Here is a 16,222-nt window from a genome sequence, read left to right as displayed (position 1 = left end):
GCTCCTCGCAGGGGAGGAGCGGCGAGGCCGAGCGCGGGCAGGCCTCGGTGCCCGGTGCCCGCTGGCAACTTCTGCTAATCCGCCGTTCAGCCGCGATTAATGGTGGAAGCCGAGTCCTGGTTTCAGCCTTAGTGTAGTTGGATAAAATGTGATTTTATTTTTTATTTTTTTGCTTTTACTTTTATTACGTGATTATTGCTGTGGTACGTGACAGCTGTCGGGTGATGCCAAAACAGCAACAGACTCTGAATAACCACAGCGAGGGAATTTTCAGTAGCGTTTAATGTTGTAATTCTGAAACACTAAGGCAGAAGGATATAGCAGATGGAAAGAGAAACCTGCAAGCGCTACCCTGGGTGTTCACACTGTCTTATCCTATTCATCTTCGCTTTCTATACCACTGAGCAGATTTGAGAGCGCTTGTTGGTGCGAACTGGGTTCCCAGAAGAGCTTCCTTGGTTATACTGTTGCTTGCTCAAGTTTTCCCCTTCTTTCTTTCTGGATTTTACTGTACACGTTGCCATGACGTTCGGGAGTGGGTTGTCCTGGGGAGATGTGGTCTGAGGACAATGAAACCGCTCACGAATGATATAACCAAGTTTTGTTGTTGCAACAAACCCATCCGCAGTTGGTACAATTCTGCTAGCAGTTGTGTATATGCACTGTACGGCTAGTAAGGCACCTGCAGAAACCAAGGGCAGAATACAGGAAAGGATTTACTGTGTGGTGCGAGTCCCCTTCAGACATGTCCCTTTCTTCAAATGGCCCCTTGTCACGAGACAATTTGGACTYGGTGAAACGAGGTCACTGATGTTGAATGAAAAGGTAGGAGGAGAGGGGAATAATAAGTCGTATTGTTTGCTTCTCCTTAGAACATTATTGATGTTTTGCTTATTAGAAACTTACAGAGACCTTAGCTTGCTTTGACATAAAATTTGATGCTGATATTTAAGCCCAGAATACTTTTCTCTACTGTGTGCTGGACTACTTACTACTGACCTTCTGTAATTGCAGCTTCTTGTCGCAATTATAATATACTACTTCTGGCTTCAGTAATGTTCTAGTATCTATTCTGATAATCATTTGGGATACATGTTCCCTGTTGCGGTTTCCTATTGCAAGGATACAAGTTAGGGAATACGATCGGGTAGTTGTAGGATGTTTGTAGGGACCCAGAAAAGGGAAGCTTAGTGCATGTTCTGAAGTAACTGCAGCCTAATAAAGTCACCTTAGTTCATCAGCAAGCTTCTTTGGCCAAGATATTTGGCTATGTTTTCTGCTCTAATATTCAACCAAATGAGTATCTGTGCACAAACTTGCTGTATGGCATGTTTCCCATCTTACAACATAAAGAATGCTACAAGCCTATTTAAATACAGAGTGTAGTATACACTTGTTTCTCATAGTTGCTGGAATTCAAAATTACTTACCACTTGCAACATCCCAGACTGTAATGGATTCATCCAACGCTCCAGTGTACACGTACTTATCATCTTTTGAGAAACAAGCACAGCAAATGCCTTTCAGGGGAGATGTAGGCTAAAAATGGATGATGGTTAGGATTAGATTGTTGTACTGGTAAACACAGGTTGAGATGGAGAAGCTTTAGAACATTCAGTAGTTATTCAGTATTTAAGAACAGGGATCAAAGTGTAACTAAATAAAGAATTTTACAAGGCAAAGTAGTCCTGGAAGGAGGGTGGGAAATGTCCTTAGGCCCTTAGCTTATGAAGCACCCTATAGCTGTGCAGAAGAAAGCCCAATATGATCACCCAGAAACCCATTATTCCACCTGTGGAAAGGAGTAGTTTGGACTCATCCATGATATATTATCAGGTAAAAGATTAACAGAATAGATTCAGCATTCTCCATTGCTTATTATTTTACTGAATTCCCCTGACCTGGCCTTATTTACCTCTTCTTTTGCTTAAACCAAGTAAATGACCAATAATAAGATCTAAATAAATAACTCCTATGACTTACGCTTTGGTGTCAGAACGGTGTTAACAGCATGCATTCATTTTGACAGCATTTTTGGACCTGGGCACTTTAACAGTGTATTTAGATTATACGGATGCTTTAAAACCAGACCTAAAATGCTGCAAATAGGTTGCTGCTTGTCAGTTTGAACAGCTCTGTACAGGATTTGGGTATTCTCTCGAGAGCTGGGATTCCTGTGAATTGAATCTTCCCTGATAGCTTACTGCAGTAATTGACCATAGACACAGTCTTCCCCCTCTGGCAGTGTAGTACCTTATAATAGCGCATCTCATGTTCCTGCTGACAAAGCTCCAAGTCCCAGAGACATTGCAGGGAATCTTCAGATCCACTGAATGCCCACTGCTCTCCRTGGCTGCTTTCCAAACAGGAGATCTGGCTTCTGTGAGCTTCCAAAGGAAACACTGTGGATTGAGGGCAGTCGTAAAGGAATAAATCCCCAGTAGTCATGCCGTACAGGACTCTGTAATCTGCAAGGACAGCCACACTGGAAATCAGAGAGCCAGGGATCTGAGTATAAAATGTGTAGGTGGGCCTGCCAATCACTGGGCATGGGTCTGCAGAGGTAATATCCAGCACAAGGACTAAATCATCATATGCTATGGCCAGCTGCTTTTCCCCCTTGTTGATTGCCATGTTATTGACTGGTTTCCGTGACTCTGGAGGTGGGATGCATGCTACGTCCTGCCTGGAGTTCAGTGGAAAGACAAGGACTGTTCCGGACACAAGCCCGGTGAAAAGGAGCTGGTTTTGCTCAGCTATTTCCAGGCACCTCACTTGGGCAGAGGTGTCCAGTGTGTCACACACTGCACCTGTAAAAGAGAAGGAGATCAGCAAGACTGTTCTTATTCCAACTTCCATCAGCTGGGGCTCAGGATGGCTCCTTGTTTGTGAAGTTATTGGTATATTATTTATATTTCCGTGTTTTTTTCCCCTTGTCAAAATAATAAGCTATTCTGGACAAAAACTTTAAAGAGGAGATTAAAAAGCTTTCCAAGCCTGAACCCTGTTCTTCTGAATCTCATGCTTAGAAAAAGCAGAAAGGAGTAGACTGTCCTTGTCACACATGCTCAGAAACTAACTCTACTGCCTCCATGAATTGCTTTGTTTCTCTCCTACCCCATATACACGCTTAATTTTCTGCAGTGTTTCTGAGATGCAGTTCACCTTCTCTGGTGTCCCAGATGATGACTTTATGTCTGTCTTCAGGCTGGGTAAAATAGACATAGTTCCCACCATGCGACAGTGCAGTGCAGCCTGTATCTGGGACAGGTGCCCAGGTTTTCTGCTGCTGGTTGTAAATGAGGTTCCACACTCTCAGATACGGTGCGCTGTGGGAGGCAGAGACCAAAGTGCTGTCACACAGGGCTAAGAGTGTTACTGGTGCTCCCATGCCATCCAGCCTGGCAGTTAGCAAACCCTGGGCTGTTAGACTCCACACCTGGGAAAAGTTGCAGGGGGAGAAGTCAGTACCTGAGCCACTTTTTTTCTCTAGCCTTATTTAAAAGGTGACACAACAGATCTTCCCTGATTTTTACAGAAACATAAGTAAAGTCACATGATAACAACCTACTCCTAATCTAGAAAACAGAATCTTGAGCAACTACTGATACAAAGTTGCTCTTAAACAAATGTTTAAAGTATCTGGAGCTATTCAGCTCATTTACTTCCTTTGCTCTGAATGATCCCTAGTTAGATCCTGCCTTTTTTGGGCTGTACTGGGTATTTACCTCTTTCTTTGAAAAGAGATGGTTCTCCAGATGTTATATATTCCATGTCTGCCTCACAGATGGGTAACAAGGCAGCTTTTAGAAGATCAAATTTAAAATACTTCAGAAATAAAATTGTAATTTGGGTCCTGGGTACACACCGGCTTAAGGCTGGCTCTCTGAATTGATAAAATGCTCTCCATTCAGTCCCCAAAATAAAAAGAGAGCAGAGAGGCTTGAAGCAGTACAGAGAAGTAGGGTAAACGGTCATCGTTTTAGAAGCATGGCAGTACAACAAACATCTTCAGAACTGTAATTCCATCCCCCAAACAGGTTGCTGAGGACCGCGACAAGCGCCTTATTGGGCCAAGGGCATATTCCGTGAGTTGATTTTGTAAATCTGTAAAAGATGTTCTGCTTGGGAAGGTGCCCAGCCTTCCTTCCTACCTGGATAGATGCAGTTTGAGAACCAGTAACAATGAGGCTGTTGTCAGGAGATATAACAGCTGTATGAACCATTCCTTCATGTTCCAAATCTGCCGCTAGGAACCTGTGGAATCCCTTTGAGTCAGCCAGAAACACTCGCACATATTCCCCAAAGCCTAAAACAAAATATTAGTTACTGACTTATTGATCTGAGGAAGTCTCTAATCCCCTACAACACCATGTGTCTATGCATATTCCTCATTATTTAGTACCTATATTTTTAAAGGTAAGCACTAAAGATAGCTTAGAAACCCTAAAAAATACCCATGCCAGCATAAATTCTTTTCACTGCTTATATCTCACTTAATCTCTTGAAATAGGGCTCCTGGAACATGGACAATGTTCTAAGTCTGCGCAGAGTGAATGTCACCCAATTCTTGTTACCCCCTTAAGCACAATAGATGAAAAAGATCAGGCTAATGGAAAGTCCCACATCCTGGTCCCCATTTAAAGGCTGCTTGGCAGGTGAGAGAGGAGCTATTGCTAACACTTTCCTAAGCAAGGGGCACTATTAAACCTGCAGCAAGAATGGACTCGTCTTCTGACGCCACCACAAAGCAAACGCTTCCAGGAAGCTTCTCTAGCAGACTGTTCCCAGCAGAAGAGATCTGTACAAAATAAGATAGAGTTAGACATGACATTAGGATAGCTAACCTGCCTTTCCCTTGAAAGAAAGAGGGTAGATTAACAGTGAAATTTAATTTGGCCTCTTGGTATTGAACAGAGCTATGTGTGCAAAGGGATATAGAGTGTTATCCTTGTCCTTTTAGGAACTAGGATGCAGAAGTCTGAGGATGGTGCTCTATTCCGAAAGAAGAAGGAAGGCCCACTGGTGACCAGATTTGTTGCCTGGCTCAGCACAATTCTGCACAGTGTGTAGGAACTGCATTTTGTTTTATTTTGTGACTGTGTGGTGACAGTCTTTCTCCAGCCCACCCCTTTCACCCTTCCTAGGAAGGTTATGCAGAACACTTGTTCTGTGCTTTCCGTCCAAGGAGTTCAGTTTGGTGCAGCCTGTGACCAGACAATGCATCGGCAGGTGCAGGAGGTTCACGTTTGGTTTGGAGGAACTGAGGCCCTCTTAGAAAACAGTTTGCTCAATCATGAAGCAAATCTGTGGCAGAGTTGGGAAGAGAACCCGAAGTGGCAACAGTGGAACCCCACAATCATATTGCTGGCGACAGAGAGGTGGACAAAGAAGGGCAGAGCCAGATCGCATTGCTGCAGCTGCCTGGAAATTGAGTGAAATGTGAAAATATTGTCATCAGAAATTGCTTATGATGATAAAGGCAGATACCAACACAACAGAACGAAATGGATGAGATGGCATACCACAGAATTAGTATTGCTTAGGACTGAGATCCTTGAAATATTACAAGAAAGTTGAAAGGGAGATGTGTACCGTGGATAGAGATCCCCCACTAAATCCCACTATCATCTTCCCTTGCTTCTGGATGAGAACACTGGCAGTTGGTATTTCTTCCTGCAGCCCTGATAGCTGACATTTGGATTGCAGCTTGCCGGTGTTGCTGTTCCACAGACTCAGCGTCCCTCCTTCAGACACAGTCATAATCACCAGCCTTGGGCTGAATACTGCAGAACACATCCACGCATCTGTCACCTCTCCAGAAATCCGGAAGATGAGTTCTGCTGTCTCCAAGTGCCAAGCATTAACCTAGTAAAAAGGTGGCAAGAGATGGAAGTAGAGAGGACCAAGGTAGCTTTTCTATTTACAACCCTCATGATTCTGTGACTTCTTATGTTTTTGTCCTTTCAATGCCCTTTACATTAAGAAATGTCCCTAAGCTCCATACCTTTGTACCTGAGGAAGAATATACAATCATGCGCCTCTCATCCACATGAAGGCAATGTGAGGGCTGCTCTTCAAAATGGGTATCCTGGATAACAAACTTTGCTCTGCCAGAGGTCAGATTCCAGATGCGCAGACTGTGATCCATGGCAGCTGAAACAGCACAAGTTCCTTTTCCAAACACTTTCACACACCTCACCTCAGCTATAAAATAAGAGAGGAGAATTAGCGAAACACAGGATTCTCAGTGCTTCTCGCAATTAGGAGAACGCTGGCAGCTAGGAGGTGTCTGTGTGCCTAGAGCTCAAGAATGGCTGAGCAGTCAGAGCTCTCTTCAGACATGAAAAAAGCACTGCAGCCGTGAAAAAGGGAAGGCTCACCAGAGTGCCCAGGCAGGGCGTGCAGCATCTCAATAACCTCCATATTCCAGACGAGCATTGAGCCATCCTGGGAACCTGCCACCAGCAGCTTGTAATCAGAACTAAGTGCCATCGCTGTGGCGCCTGCAGTGAGACACAAAAGGGAAAGGCTGTTCCAGATACCACAGACAAAAATCAGACGATTTGGGACTGTTGCCATGCTGTGCTTCCCCAGCTGGGAACACCTGTATTGACTGAACCCCGTAGACTGTGCCAAGGGCAAGATTAGGTTCCCTCGCACATATGTAGGTCAGTGTGTGCTTTTGTTGTCCTGGCGACAAAATGACCCACTTTCTCTCTCCTCATTTGTTAAAGCAATTGCAAATGGAACTGGTGCATGACTGAACAGAAAGGCGAATGGACCTTTATCCTGCCTTTGTGTAAGCTCACGGGCCAAATTCTATTTCTACAGAAATAGATGTTCTCTCATTCTTGCTTTATTTATTTATTAGTTTATCATTGTTACTTCAATATTATTCATAATAGATGGGTGCATAGATATATTCTAGGGCTGTATATCCCCAGGACTAATCCTACCTTTGAGGAATCCCGTGAGCGTTGTGTTCAGGGGCCCACCAGGTGGCTGGAGGAATCCACACAATGGAATGAGAACAGGATAGGGACAGACACTGAACCAGCTTAGACACTGCTCGCACAGCTTCCCGATCACGTCAGGGTAAGAAGGCATGAGAAAAAGAAGCCTGGCCAGCACTTCTGTGTATAGTATACTCAATCCTGAGAGGACAAAGACAAAAGGAGTTTTAAAACGTGACTGCGTTGGGCCCGTGAGAGTTACTGTGGTTGCATTCAATGTGATGTACAGTGCAGGTACTAGCAGTACATAATTAACCCAAATGAGTGGCTAAAAGCTGTCCTTATCTGGCCAGGCACTCAAATAATATAGGGAAAGCTACAGTGTAAACGGTGGACAAATTTAATGGGGTGACAGGATTTTTCCCTTAAGGAAGGCATGGAGACTCTGAGGAGAAAACAGGAGCAGCACCGTGTATCCTTTCCTCTTGTTAACATTAAAGCCTCAAGGGAATCTAGATTGATAATAGGTGCTTGTAGTGGAAGAGGGGCAACAGGCAAACTGCTCTAATCAAATAGAGCAAATACCTAGTGGCAAAGAAACTTCAGGTTCCTATACAGAGGCCCTACCAGAATGAGGCATTTATAAGGCTTTTGATGGATCTTGGAAGAGAGAATTTTGTCGCTAGTTGTAATTCCTCAGAAAAGTAACTTGGAGAGGAAAAACCCATTTCTTTCCCCCAGGTAGACATGTGCATCTCTCTCTGTCACTAGGATGCAGCTTTTACCCTTGAGGCTGTCTATACTGCTGACTGCTGGTTTCAAAAGGAGAAGAGTGTTCTGCACAAGACGTAATTCTGGACAGTCGATCTGTTCAGCACACATGGCAAAGTCATCAACAACACTCTGTATTCCAGAGACAATTATTTTGCAGCTGATCCAGTTCATATTCCCTGCAGAAAGAAATACTATTAGAGCAGAGAATATTAACCCTGAGACTGCACAGTAATTTTTAATAAACTGAGATTAAAAAATGCTTTTTTGGGCAGGGAGAGTATAGAAAGATTAGCAGTCACCAGCAGTGGAATTAGGACTCAATGGCTAAGAAAATTGAGGACTCCCATTGTTATGGTTCCTTCTTTAGCTTCTTAAATGCTCTATGTATTTTTAATGGTATTTTTAAAAATGTTTCCTTCTCAGCTCTGGGAGAATCTAGAGCATTTATTTCAGGTATGAAAGGACTGTGGTGATAATTCTAGAATGACAGTGTGTAAGAGTAATTTATTTCTTTTTTTCAAGCTTCCTTCTCATGGTGATTATTGATGCTATGCAGAAAGGTTGTGATTCTGCACTGCCATTACCTGTGGCTGTAGGCATGAAGCATGCTTCTGCAAAGCACTATATACCTCCTTTTGCCCAGTCCTTACCCAGCACATCCTCTTTTAGCTCCTCAATTCGTCCTGCATTGAGTAAGTGAAATGGCAATTCACTCAGCTTCCTCCGATTGGCAACAGTATCAGAGAACCAGAGTGGCTGAGGGGCTACCTGGGAAGAGCAGGAGTAGCAGAACAGTTGATTTCAGACACGGCTTATGCATTAATCTCTCTGCTTCCGCAACTTCAGTTCTAGTTGCTATGTCACAGTGTGACAGACAGCGCTTCCAGGGCTGAGGCCTATTTCATTCTTTCATTTTGCCCAGGAAATGGTTTTCATGATTCTAAATTTCTGTTGCTGCAGTTTAAGATTATGACTGCCTTTCTACAGATGTTAATAATAGATTATTCCCTTCCTCATTGAAGTAGACTTTTACATATATGCAGATGGCATGACAAAGTTTGTAAATTTACTGTAGATCTCCTTGGTTGGAGATATCTCTGTTTAAAAAAATCTATTTCTTCATCATTATTGAAAGCACTGAATGGTGTCATTTACCATTATTTCCATTGTCTTCTGATTTCAGACCCTGTCCTGCAGTCTGGAGATGCAGAGCCCTGGTCCAGAGCCTACAGGTATGGACATGCCTACTGATATTCCTCACCTTCCTGTCGGCATTCAAAGTCCTGCTAAGGTCTGGTAATATAAGAGGTTTCTTCATTCCCCAGCTCCAAGTCCCCTTGAAGAAGTCTGCCAGGAGAAAATGCCGCTTGGTTTGGTCTTGTTTTGATAGATAACGATTCTGTACCTTTTCAACAAATTGCCTGGGAAAGGAAAAAACAATAGAGATACTGGAAAGGGGAGCTAGAGCTCGATTTTTCTGTAAACCTCAGCACTGATAGAGTTTAAGAGCTGAGAGGATTCTAGGCAGGGTTCCCAAAAGCCCAGGCTGAGAACGTCTCGGGGGCTGGCATCCCATTCTCTGCCCTCTAGCAGTACCTGTGTGCAAAGCTGAGAAGGGTGAAGCCGTCGACCTTCCGTTCTGCCAGGCACTCTCCCATGTCACTGCGCAGCCGTGCCCAGTGGAGAGGAGGAAGGCGCAAGACACTTTTACTTGAAGGAAAGTGGCAGTGGTGAATCTCTGAAAGAACATCATCGTCAAGGGATAAAATGTCCTTTAGCTCCATGTCTGACAGCCCATTTCTGCAAGTGAAATGTGATATGTGAAAGGAGATTATTTATCCTCCTCATTTCTGTTTACAGTGATTTCTGTAGTGGGAGGGCGAGCGGTGAAATATGGTGAAGGTCTCTCTCGCAGTACCAAAGTACCAGTCACCAAGAATCCCGCTAGCTGACATGCACACATGGCAGTCTCAGCTGAGAGCTTAGGCCCTGGACAAGCAATGGAAATAGATTTTCTTTTCCAAATAATCCCAGAACATCTCCCTTCGAGACAGTATTTTAGGTAGGCTTCCAGGTATGAGAGGAATGTCATGCTTGATAAATATATGCGTAAAGACCTCACAGGATAGAATAACTGAGAGCTTCTACTGGCTTTCACTGTGTTTAGGCAGAGATTCCCTATGAACAGTCAGGAAATACAGGCTGTCTCATCAGAAGTACAGCAATACTCACCGTGAGGAAGCAATGTAGCCAAGCGCGTGGGCCACAAGGACTGTGCCATGTGACTTTTCCAGTCTCTCGCACAGACAGTGCATGGCTTCCTGGGCTGTGCTAGCGATCGCTAGTTCTGAAGGTGAAGTGTAAGACGCCCATTTCCTGGCCTCGTGGAAGGCCAGCTTGTAGAGCAGGGCTTGGCCACCGATGGGGAACTTGTGCCAGAGATAAGCCCGTTGAGCTGGGCTCAGCTGCCGTCTGTCTGATGCTAAGAGCATCTCTAGCATCTCCTTGCCTTCCTCACTGGATAAGGGTTCTACTTCAAAGTATGCCTCAGCCTCGGGCACAGCGTGTTGCAGAGCTTTCAGAATATCATGCTCTGCTGTGGAAATGGAAATGATGATGTGGACCTTGGGAGGGCAATCTGTAGGGAGCCAGTAGAATCTGTGAGCACCGCTATAAGGAAATAATCTCTCCACAGAGTCAAGGAACAACACCAGTGTCTGTGTGCTGCAATGTGAGACAGAGAGGAGGAGGTTACTGAGGAACAAGACTAAATCACTGCAAGCCTGTTTGGTTTGGTTTGAAGGTGGTGGCAAATCAAAAGCTAAACACACTTGGAGACAAATGTCCCTCAGCAGGCTGTGAATAGCAGAGCTGAGCTGGGATGTCCCCAGCAAACGAATCACGACCACAGTGTCTTGCCCTAAAACAGCTTGCACCTGCTCAGAGAGTTTGCACATCACAGCTGTTTTTCCACAGCCTGGTGGCCCATAGAGGATTAGGGCTGTGTGCGTTTTATCGTTGTTCTGCCTGATACGATGAAAAATGTTATCCAATAAATTCTGTCTCCCACAGAAAAATCTGCAGTTCTCCAGGCACAGAGCTGCATGGTGGCTCAGCTCTTCCAGAAGTCTCTCTGGCTCCTCGCTGATCTGTCCTCGGTATCGAAGATTCTCTAAGACCTGGTGGTTAGTGACAGCAGTGAACTGTTCACAGAGTTGTTTCAGGTATCTATTACTCCTCTTGTGCTGGGTGTTCCGAGAGTCTTTGCTGCATGTCAGTGTGTGTACCGTGAGGTGTTTGGGATGATGGCTTGCAATTTTTGCTTTAAGGTTGCTGAGCAGCTCTTCTGCTTCGCTGTCCGGGTTGTCCTCTTTCTCTGCCAGATCAGAGTTTGTCCCTTTGTCTGTCTGTTTGTCAGAATCCTCAGCCTCTCTGAGGAATATGAAAGCCCCCTGGTTGCTCTGCTGGTTATTGAGGAGACAGTGTTCAATCTCCCATTCAATCGCTACAAAAAAGGGAGATGTGGGCATTTGATTCCAGAACAGAATACAGGAAAAGCCATCTATAGACATTAACTTACATCGTTTGGTCCTTCCATATTTCACATGACGCTAGCAGGTCAGCATTCCCCATGTCCTCTGAGCTGGGCATGCTCCCGAATGTGGTCAGTGAGCTGGGAATGTTTCTCCTTTTTCCCCCCTAGCTGGCATACTGTTTGCTAGTCAGCACCAACCTCCCTCCCCAGGATCTGGCAGATGGTTAAGTTGCTTCCTTCCTCACGTACTGCCTGTTGTACACGATCTGGTGCTGTCTTCACCCAAACAGCTCTCCTCCCTGACAGCTCTGGTTCGAACAACATTACAGCCCTGCCAGAACACACCTGATTTGTGGTAGCAGTGCCTCTGCTCTGGGCTGAGCAGCCCACCCCTCTCTGCCTTCTGGGCTGCCTCCTGCAGCGCTGAGGCCAGGCGTCCCTCCACGTGGTGCCAGGCCTGCCCATCAGCCGGCTGCAGGACGTAGCGGGTGGGCAGCGCGTTCTCATCCCGCTGGTACCACTGTGTCAGGAGCTGGGCAGAGTCCCCTGACAGCTGCAGAGTTAGGGCCTCAAACTCCTTCTCTGCAATGAGTCGGGGCACAGTCTGGTGCCCGTAGCAGTCCCCCAGGAGTCCCTGCAACAGGCGAGAAAGCCACACATGCAGACACTGCTGCTGTAGTGACAGCTGTGGTGGGGGCTGCCCGCTCGCAGCTTCCCTGCTTGGGTGGGGACAACCAGGCAGAGCCCCAGCTTGTCCCGTGGCTGGGGAGAAGGGGCCTTAGAGGAACTGCTCCTCAGGCCCTCAGTGAGGAGGGGGTGAGGAGGTTGACTTTGGGGAGGAGCCCTGGGCAGAAGGAGACAGGGCTGAGGGCTGGGCTGGGGAACAGAGAAGGGGCAGCATCCAGTATCTGTGTACTCCGGAGAAAGAGAGAGCTCAGAGGTTAGAACCCACCATGTAACCCTTGAACAAAACCCTCCTGGTCTGTGGGAAGGGAGAGAGAGCAGTCAAACCTTTGTGGCTGGCTGGAGTGAGATTTGTAGATACACAGTCGGAGCCAGTCTGAGGAAGATACGGCCTGAATGCCGGCTGGTGCCATCTGCATGTGCAATACGGTGCTGCTAACAGATGTGTGAGCCGCAGGGAGCTCGGAGATGGTGAGTTCATGGATGCAGTAATGCTGCAGTGAGGCTCTAATGATCTCTGCCTCAGAGATTCTCTAATGCTGGCCTCTGGTGGAAGTGGCTCGGGGGAAATCAGGTGCAACTCACACAAATACTTAATTACTTATTTATTTACTTGTGGCTTCTATTAGGCTCACTGGGACTGCATATTCTCTACATTTACTCTTTGTTCAGCAAAGCTTTCCTTCTCTCTTTCTAAAGCCTAAACAACCCAAGGAAGCAAAGTACTTCTGGCACTTCTGCAGGTGTCTCCTCTCCCCTCTGCAGGTCTGGAAGTTCTGGGTGTGGATTTCTGTCTGGGGCTGTCACCAAAGCCTCAAGGAAGCTGAGGTGGGCTGCTGTGGTGGGGAGCTTTCAGTGGTTAGAAGAAGGGATTGGAGGGATTTCAGTTTCTCTCTTTTTGTGGGGCAAAAGCATGGAACAGGTATCAGCTTACAGTTTGACAACCTGACTCTGTCCCTGGTGGTTGCTATGGCATTTTCATTTCTGATTCTTTGGGGAATTTTTATTTTTTGCTTAGTTACTGAGAAAACCTCCTCAAAATTAAGAATTGGGTAGGAAGCAATCTCAGAGCAACAAATAGTGTTGTTCTTCTTGCCTTATATATGTCTCCATCTGCCTCTTAGTTCTGCCAGCTAATACACACAGCCCCAATATCTCCAGCTCTGACGAGACCGTGTTCAAGGCTGGACAACGCATGCGCGTTTGTCCAGCCTGTCTTGTCTCTTAGGGACTTCTGCAGTTACTGATATTTTCTCAGCCCCAACAGCTAGCTGATTAAATATTTGTGAAGCTCCTCATGCAGGCTAATTATTGTGAAAAACATCTTACTTCTCCACTCTGCCTTTGCAAGTTCTGAGCGCGTAAGGCAGCCCTGTATGTCTCACTTCAGCTATAGGTACCGAGTATGCACCGCAGTGCTGGCACTTACAATAAAGGTAGGACCTGCTGACAGTTTCTGACAGGCTTCAATTTCTTCCAGACAGAGTTGTGTGTTTCTGTGATCAGTGTCTACAAGCTCAGAAATACCCCATCTCAGGTCAATTACCTGCACACACAAAAAAAAAAGGTTCTTAAAGACCAGTCAATACTATCATAAAAAACAGTGACATGGGAAAATTAAGTCATTCCATCACTTTCGTTTCTAGATCAGTCTGAAAACTAGTGGTATACAACTTTAATTATTACTATTCTACAAGATTCAAAATCTCTCAGTAGAGATTTCTCCTGTGAAAGACTTAGAGATTTGAACCATTGACAACCAAGTATACAACCTGGACAGCTTTTCAGGGCAAGGAACCTCAAAACTGTAGGTTATTTGCAGCAATATTTGAAGCCTATTTTCTATCACAGAAGATAATGATCCCCAACATTTCAATGGCCCCTTTTATGTTAAAAGATCTATGCAAATTAGTATAGTAAGGACTAGTCAGCTACTCCTGAAGTGTAGCCAGTGGAATTTATATGTACCATGAACCTTTTTTCCAATTGAATAAAGACACGAAAGGGTGATATAAGCCCTAGTGTCGAGATCTTGACGATGATTAACCACCTAACTTTTAATTGAAATCCGTGAAACTCAATACTTAAAACGAAAGCTCTAAGAAACCAGTACAGCAATATTTGACATTGAAGAGGCTTCTAAGGAAGATACAGGAGGATTTCTTTTTCTTTTTCTTTTTTTTTTTTCCCCTCATCCCACATATTTTCGTGGCCTTTGGACAGGACAGACAGGAGAGTAAGTGATTTACCTCAAACATTAGGCCGTGCTTCTGACAAAAGGCCAGCACTTCTGGATATGCTGTCTCCAGGAGGGTCTCTCTCTCCGTAGCCATGTCTGCATGGAAGGATTTGTGCAGCTCAACAAAAGTTAGGAATTGGGAGCCTGATTGTTGCTTTACCTACTTGTCACATTTTGACCTTACAGTGAAAATGCAGTTCACATTGCTATTATCTAATCTGCGCAGAGTTTCATGTAGATGATATTGTGGTTAAGTCTTGCAAAACTGTGGTTTTCAGATATCTGCAGACTTGTACCCATGTTACTACATCGCCTGTGCAAGTGTATTTTAAGGGTTATGTTCACATTCCTAGTGGCCTGTCACAGTCTACACTGTGTTTTCATTTATTAATATGAAAACTCTGGATCTGGAGAATCTTGGATTGTGTAGTTAGAGTACAGTACAGCAGCATTAATCCAGAAAAATGTATTCCTTGCGTTGTACTGTGGCAAATTCTCCAACCTATTTCAGACTACTCACCTCCACTCTTGGCCATGTCGGCAGTGATAAATAGCCACAATAAAAGGCAAGTCCTACCACAGGGAATCTTTTTGTAGAGTCAGGTCTGTGAAATTCTTATGGCTGCTTCCCCTGCTGTGCCTATTACAAAGAGAGATTACCACTTTCCAGAATTATCTTTGTGGCACCTTTTAACAGTGTCATCTTCACTGAATTAAATAACAAACTAGGTAAGTTTAAAACAAAATAAGAAGACGGAGCAAACAGGGGAAAAGGTATGCATGTATATGCACACAAACACAAGCATGTGTGCTCACTCCCAGTGCTCACATGCAGAAGCATGCACCCTCTCCTGTTCACTGATACACAGGTCTTATATTCATGGATACTTTTCACACCTGCAAAATGAAAAGACAAGGGAAAAGTAAAGAATGTGTTTCTGCTCATGTATGTGTTATATGAGGCTGTTATTTCTTCAGAACTGGAATTTTCTCTGCCCTAAATTCTGTAAATGTTCATGGCACTACCTAATCATGTGATAAAGTAGTACAAGAGGGAGTGCTAAGGGACAGGGAATGGCTGTATCTGCAGCTTTCCTTGGGACTGTTCTAAGTGAAAAGTGATCACTAATGAAGTCTGTGCCAGTGTCAGATGAGGAAAGGGCTCCCTTGGGTTAGGAATTGTGATGTCTGCACTGGTGTCCAACAGAGAGCAAGATCTTTCAGCTTAATACTCCTGGAATAATTCATTAGCTCTCACAGATGGTGTAGCTGTTATGGGAAATCCTTGTATTGCTTTATATATCCAGCCCAAATGAATTCTAGGCAAGAGAGTAGTTTAAAGTATGCCCCCATCCTTTGATGAGAATTCAGTCACATCACATCCTTCATCCCAAAATTATTCTTGAAAATACATGAAGTCTACCACAACTCAGGTATTGTAGGTAATATTTCAACACTAGCTATGTCCTTATATGCCCACTAATTTCAAATTGTCTGTAGCTCTAATACATTCCCTCCAGAAACTGCAGCTGTAACCCATTCCCTAAATGCTGACCTGTCTGCTTAGGTTGAAGACACCTCTCCATCTAAACAGCATATTCATCATGTTGCCTCCTACTGGAAGAAATATTACAGTACCTTCCTTCTTTGGAAGCTAGACAAACAGGCATCTCTAACTTTTTCTGGAGTGGGAAGATGTAAGCCTATGCTTTCTTACTAACAAACTGAGACAGAGTGAACGATTTCCAGAGGAGGGAGAAATCTGGGTTTTGTAATTCCTGAAAATCTGAGTCATTGCTACCCACTGCCAGTTACCACTTTAGGAGCTCAGTCTGGCAACTGTGTCCCAGTAGGCAGAGGAAGTGGTAAATATTCAGATATTGTCCAAGAAGGGAAGTTCTTCCCAAATATTTCTTGCTGTTACAATGGTAGATGGGAATCAAATGTGTGGCCTAAGGTTGCAAGAAAGCCTGCAAACATTGCTGTCTTGCGTGCAGACAGGCATTGCCCTGCACTGAGCCATTGCACACGGCG

At 44.8% G+C, this 16,222-nt stretch overlaps 1 protein-coding gene and 1 long non-coding RNA gene across 10 annotated transcripts in view; one reads left to right on the top strand and one right to left on the bottom strand.

Annotated features, from left to right (window-relative positions):
• Positions 1–264: 264 nt before the first annotated feature.
• NWD1 (NACHT and WD repeat domain containing 1) overlaps positions 265–16,222 on the bottom strand; it is a 16,362-nt gene continuing 404 nt past the window's right edge. Inside the window, exons 2-20 of one of the 6 annotated variants that reach the window (XM_026067082.1) lie at positions 14,709–14,828; positions 14,199–14,284; positions 13,379–13,495; positions 11,611–11,899; positions 9,963–11,235; positions 9,327–9,530; positions 8,992–9,151; positions 8,381–8,498; positions 7,742–7,906; positions 6,960–7,157; positions 6,384–6,506; positions 6,008–6,207; positions 5,596–5,868; positions 4,711–4,801; positions 4,155–4,309; positions 3,166–3,439; positions 2,254–2,810; positions 1,431–1,539; positions 265–682 (exon numbers count right to left, since the gene is read on the bottom strand). In XM_026067082.1, the coding sequence (XP_025922867.1) occupies positions 393–682; positions 1,431–1,539; positions 2,254–2,810; positions 3,166–3,439; positions 4,155–4,309; positions 4,711–4,801; positions 5,596–5,868; positions 6,008–6,207; positions 6,384–6,506; positions 6,960–7,157; positions 7,742–7,906; positions 8,381–8,498; positions 8,992–9,151; positions 9,327–9,530; positions 9,963–11,235; positions 11,611–11,899; positions 13,379–13,495; positions 14,199–14,284; positions 14,709–14,724 (4,698 nt within the window). In that variant the 5' untranslated portion in view covers positions 14,725–14,828 and the 3' untranslated portion in view covers positions 265–392. The other 5 variants (XM_026067081.1, XM_026067079.1, XM_026067080.1 and 2 more) reach the window with 5 other exon arrangements.
• Positions 787–16,222, top strand: part of LOC112966712 — a 23,233-nt gene continuing 7,797 nt past the window's right edge. Inside the window, exons 1-4 of one of the 4 annotated variants that reach the window (XR_003253714.1) lie at positions 787–825; positions 4,964–5,069; positions 8,914–8,962; positions 10,803–10,954. This is a non-coding gene — a long non-coding RNA (uncharacterized LOC112966712). Of the gene's footprint in view, positions 826–4,823; positions 5,070–5,777; positions 5,911–6,540; positions 6,672–8,913; positions 8,963–10,802; positions 10,955–16,222 lie in introns of those variants that run through there. The other 3 variants (XR_003253713.1, XR_003253715.1, XR_003253716.1) reach the window with 3 other exon arrangements.

The sequence above is a fragment of the Apteryx rowi genome, unplaced genomic scaffold (assembly GCF_003343035.1).
Source record: "Apteryx rowi isolate R43461 unplaced genomic scaffold, aptRow1 scaffold_254, whole genome shotgun sequence".
NCBI classification, from domain to species: domain Eukaryota; kingdom Metazoa; phylum Chordata; class Aves; order Apterygiformes; family Apterygidae; genus Apteryx; species Apteryx rowi.
The sequence above is the reverse complement of the archived record's forward strand: the minus strand, read 5'-3'. Positions and strand labels throughout refer to the sequence as shown.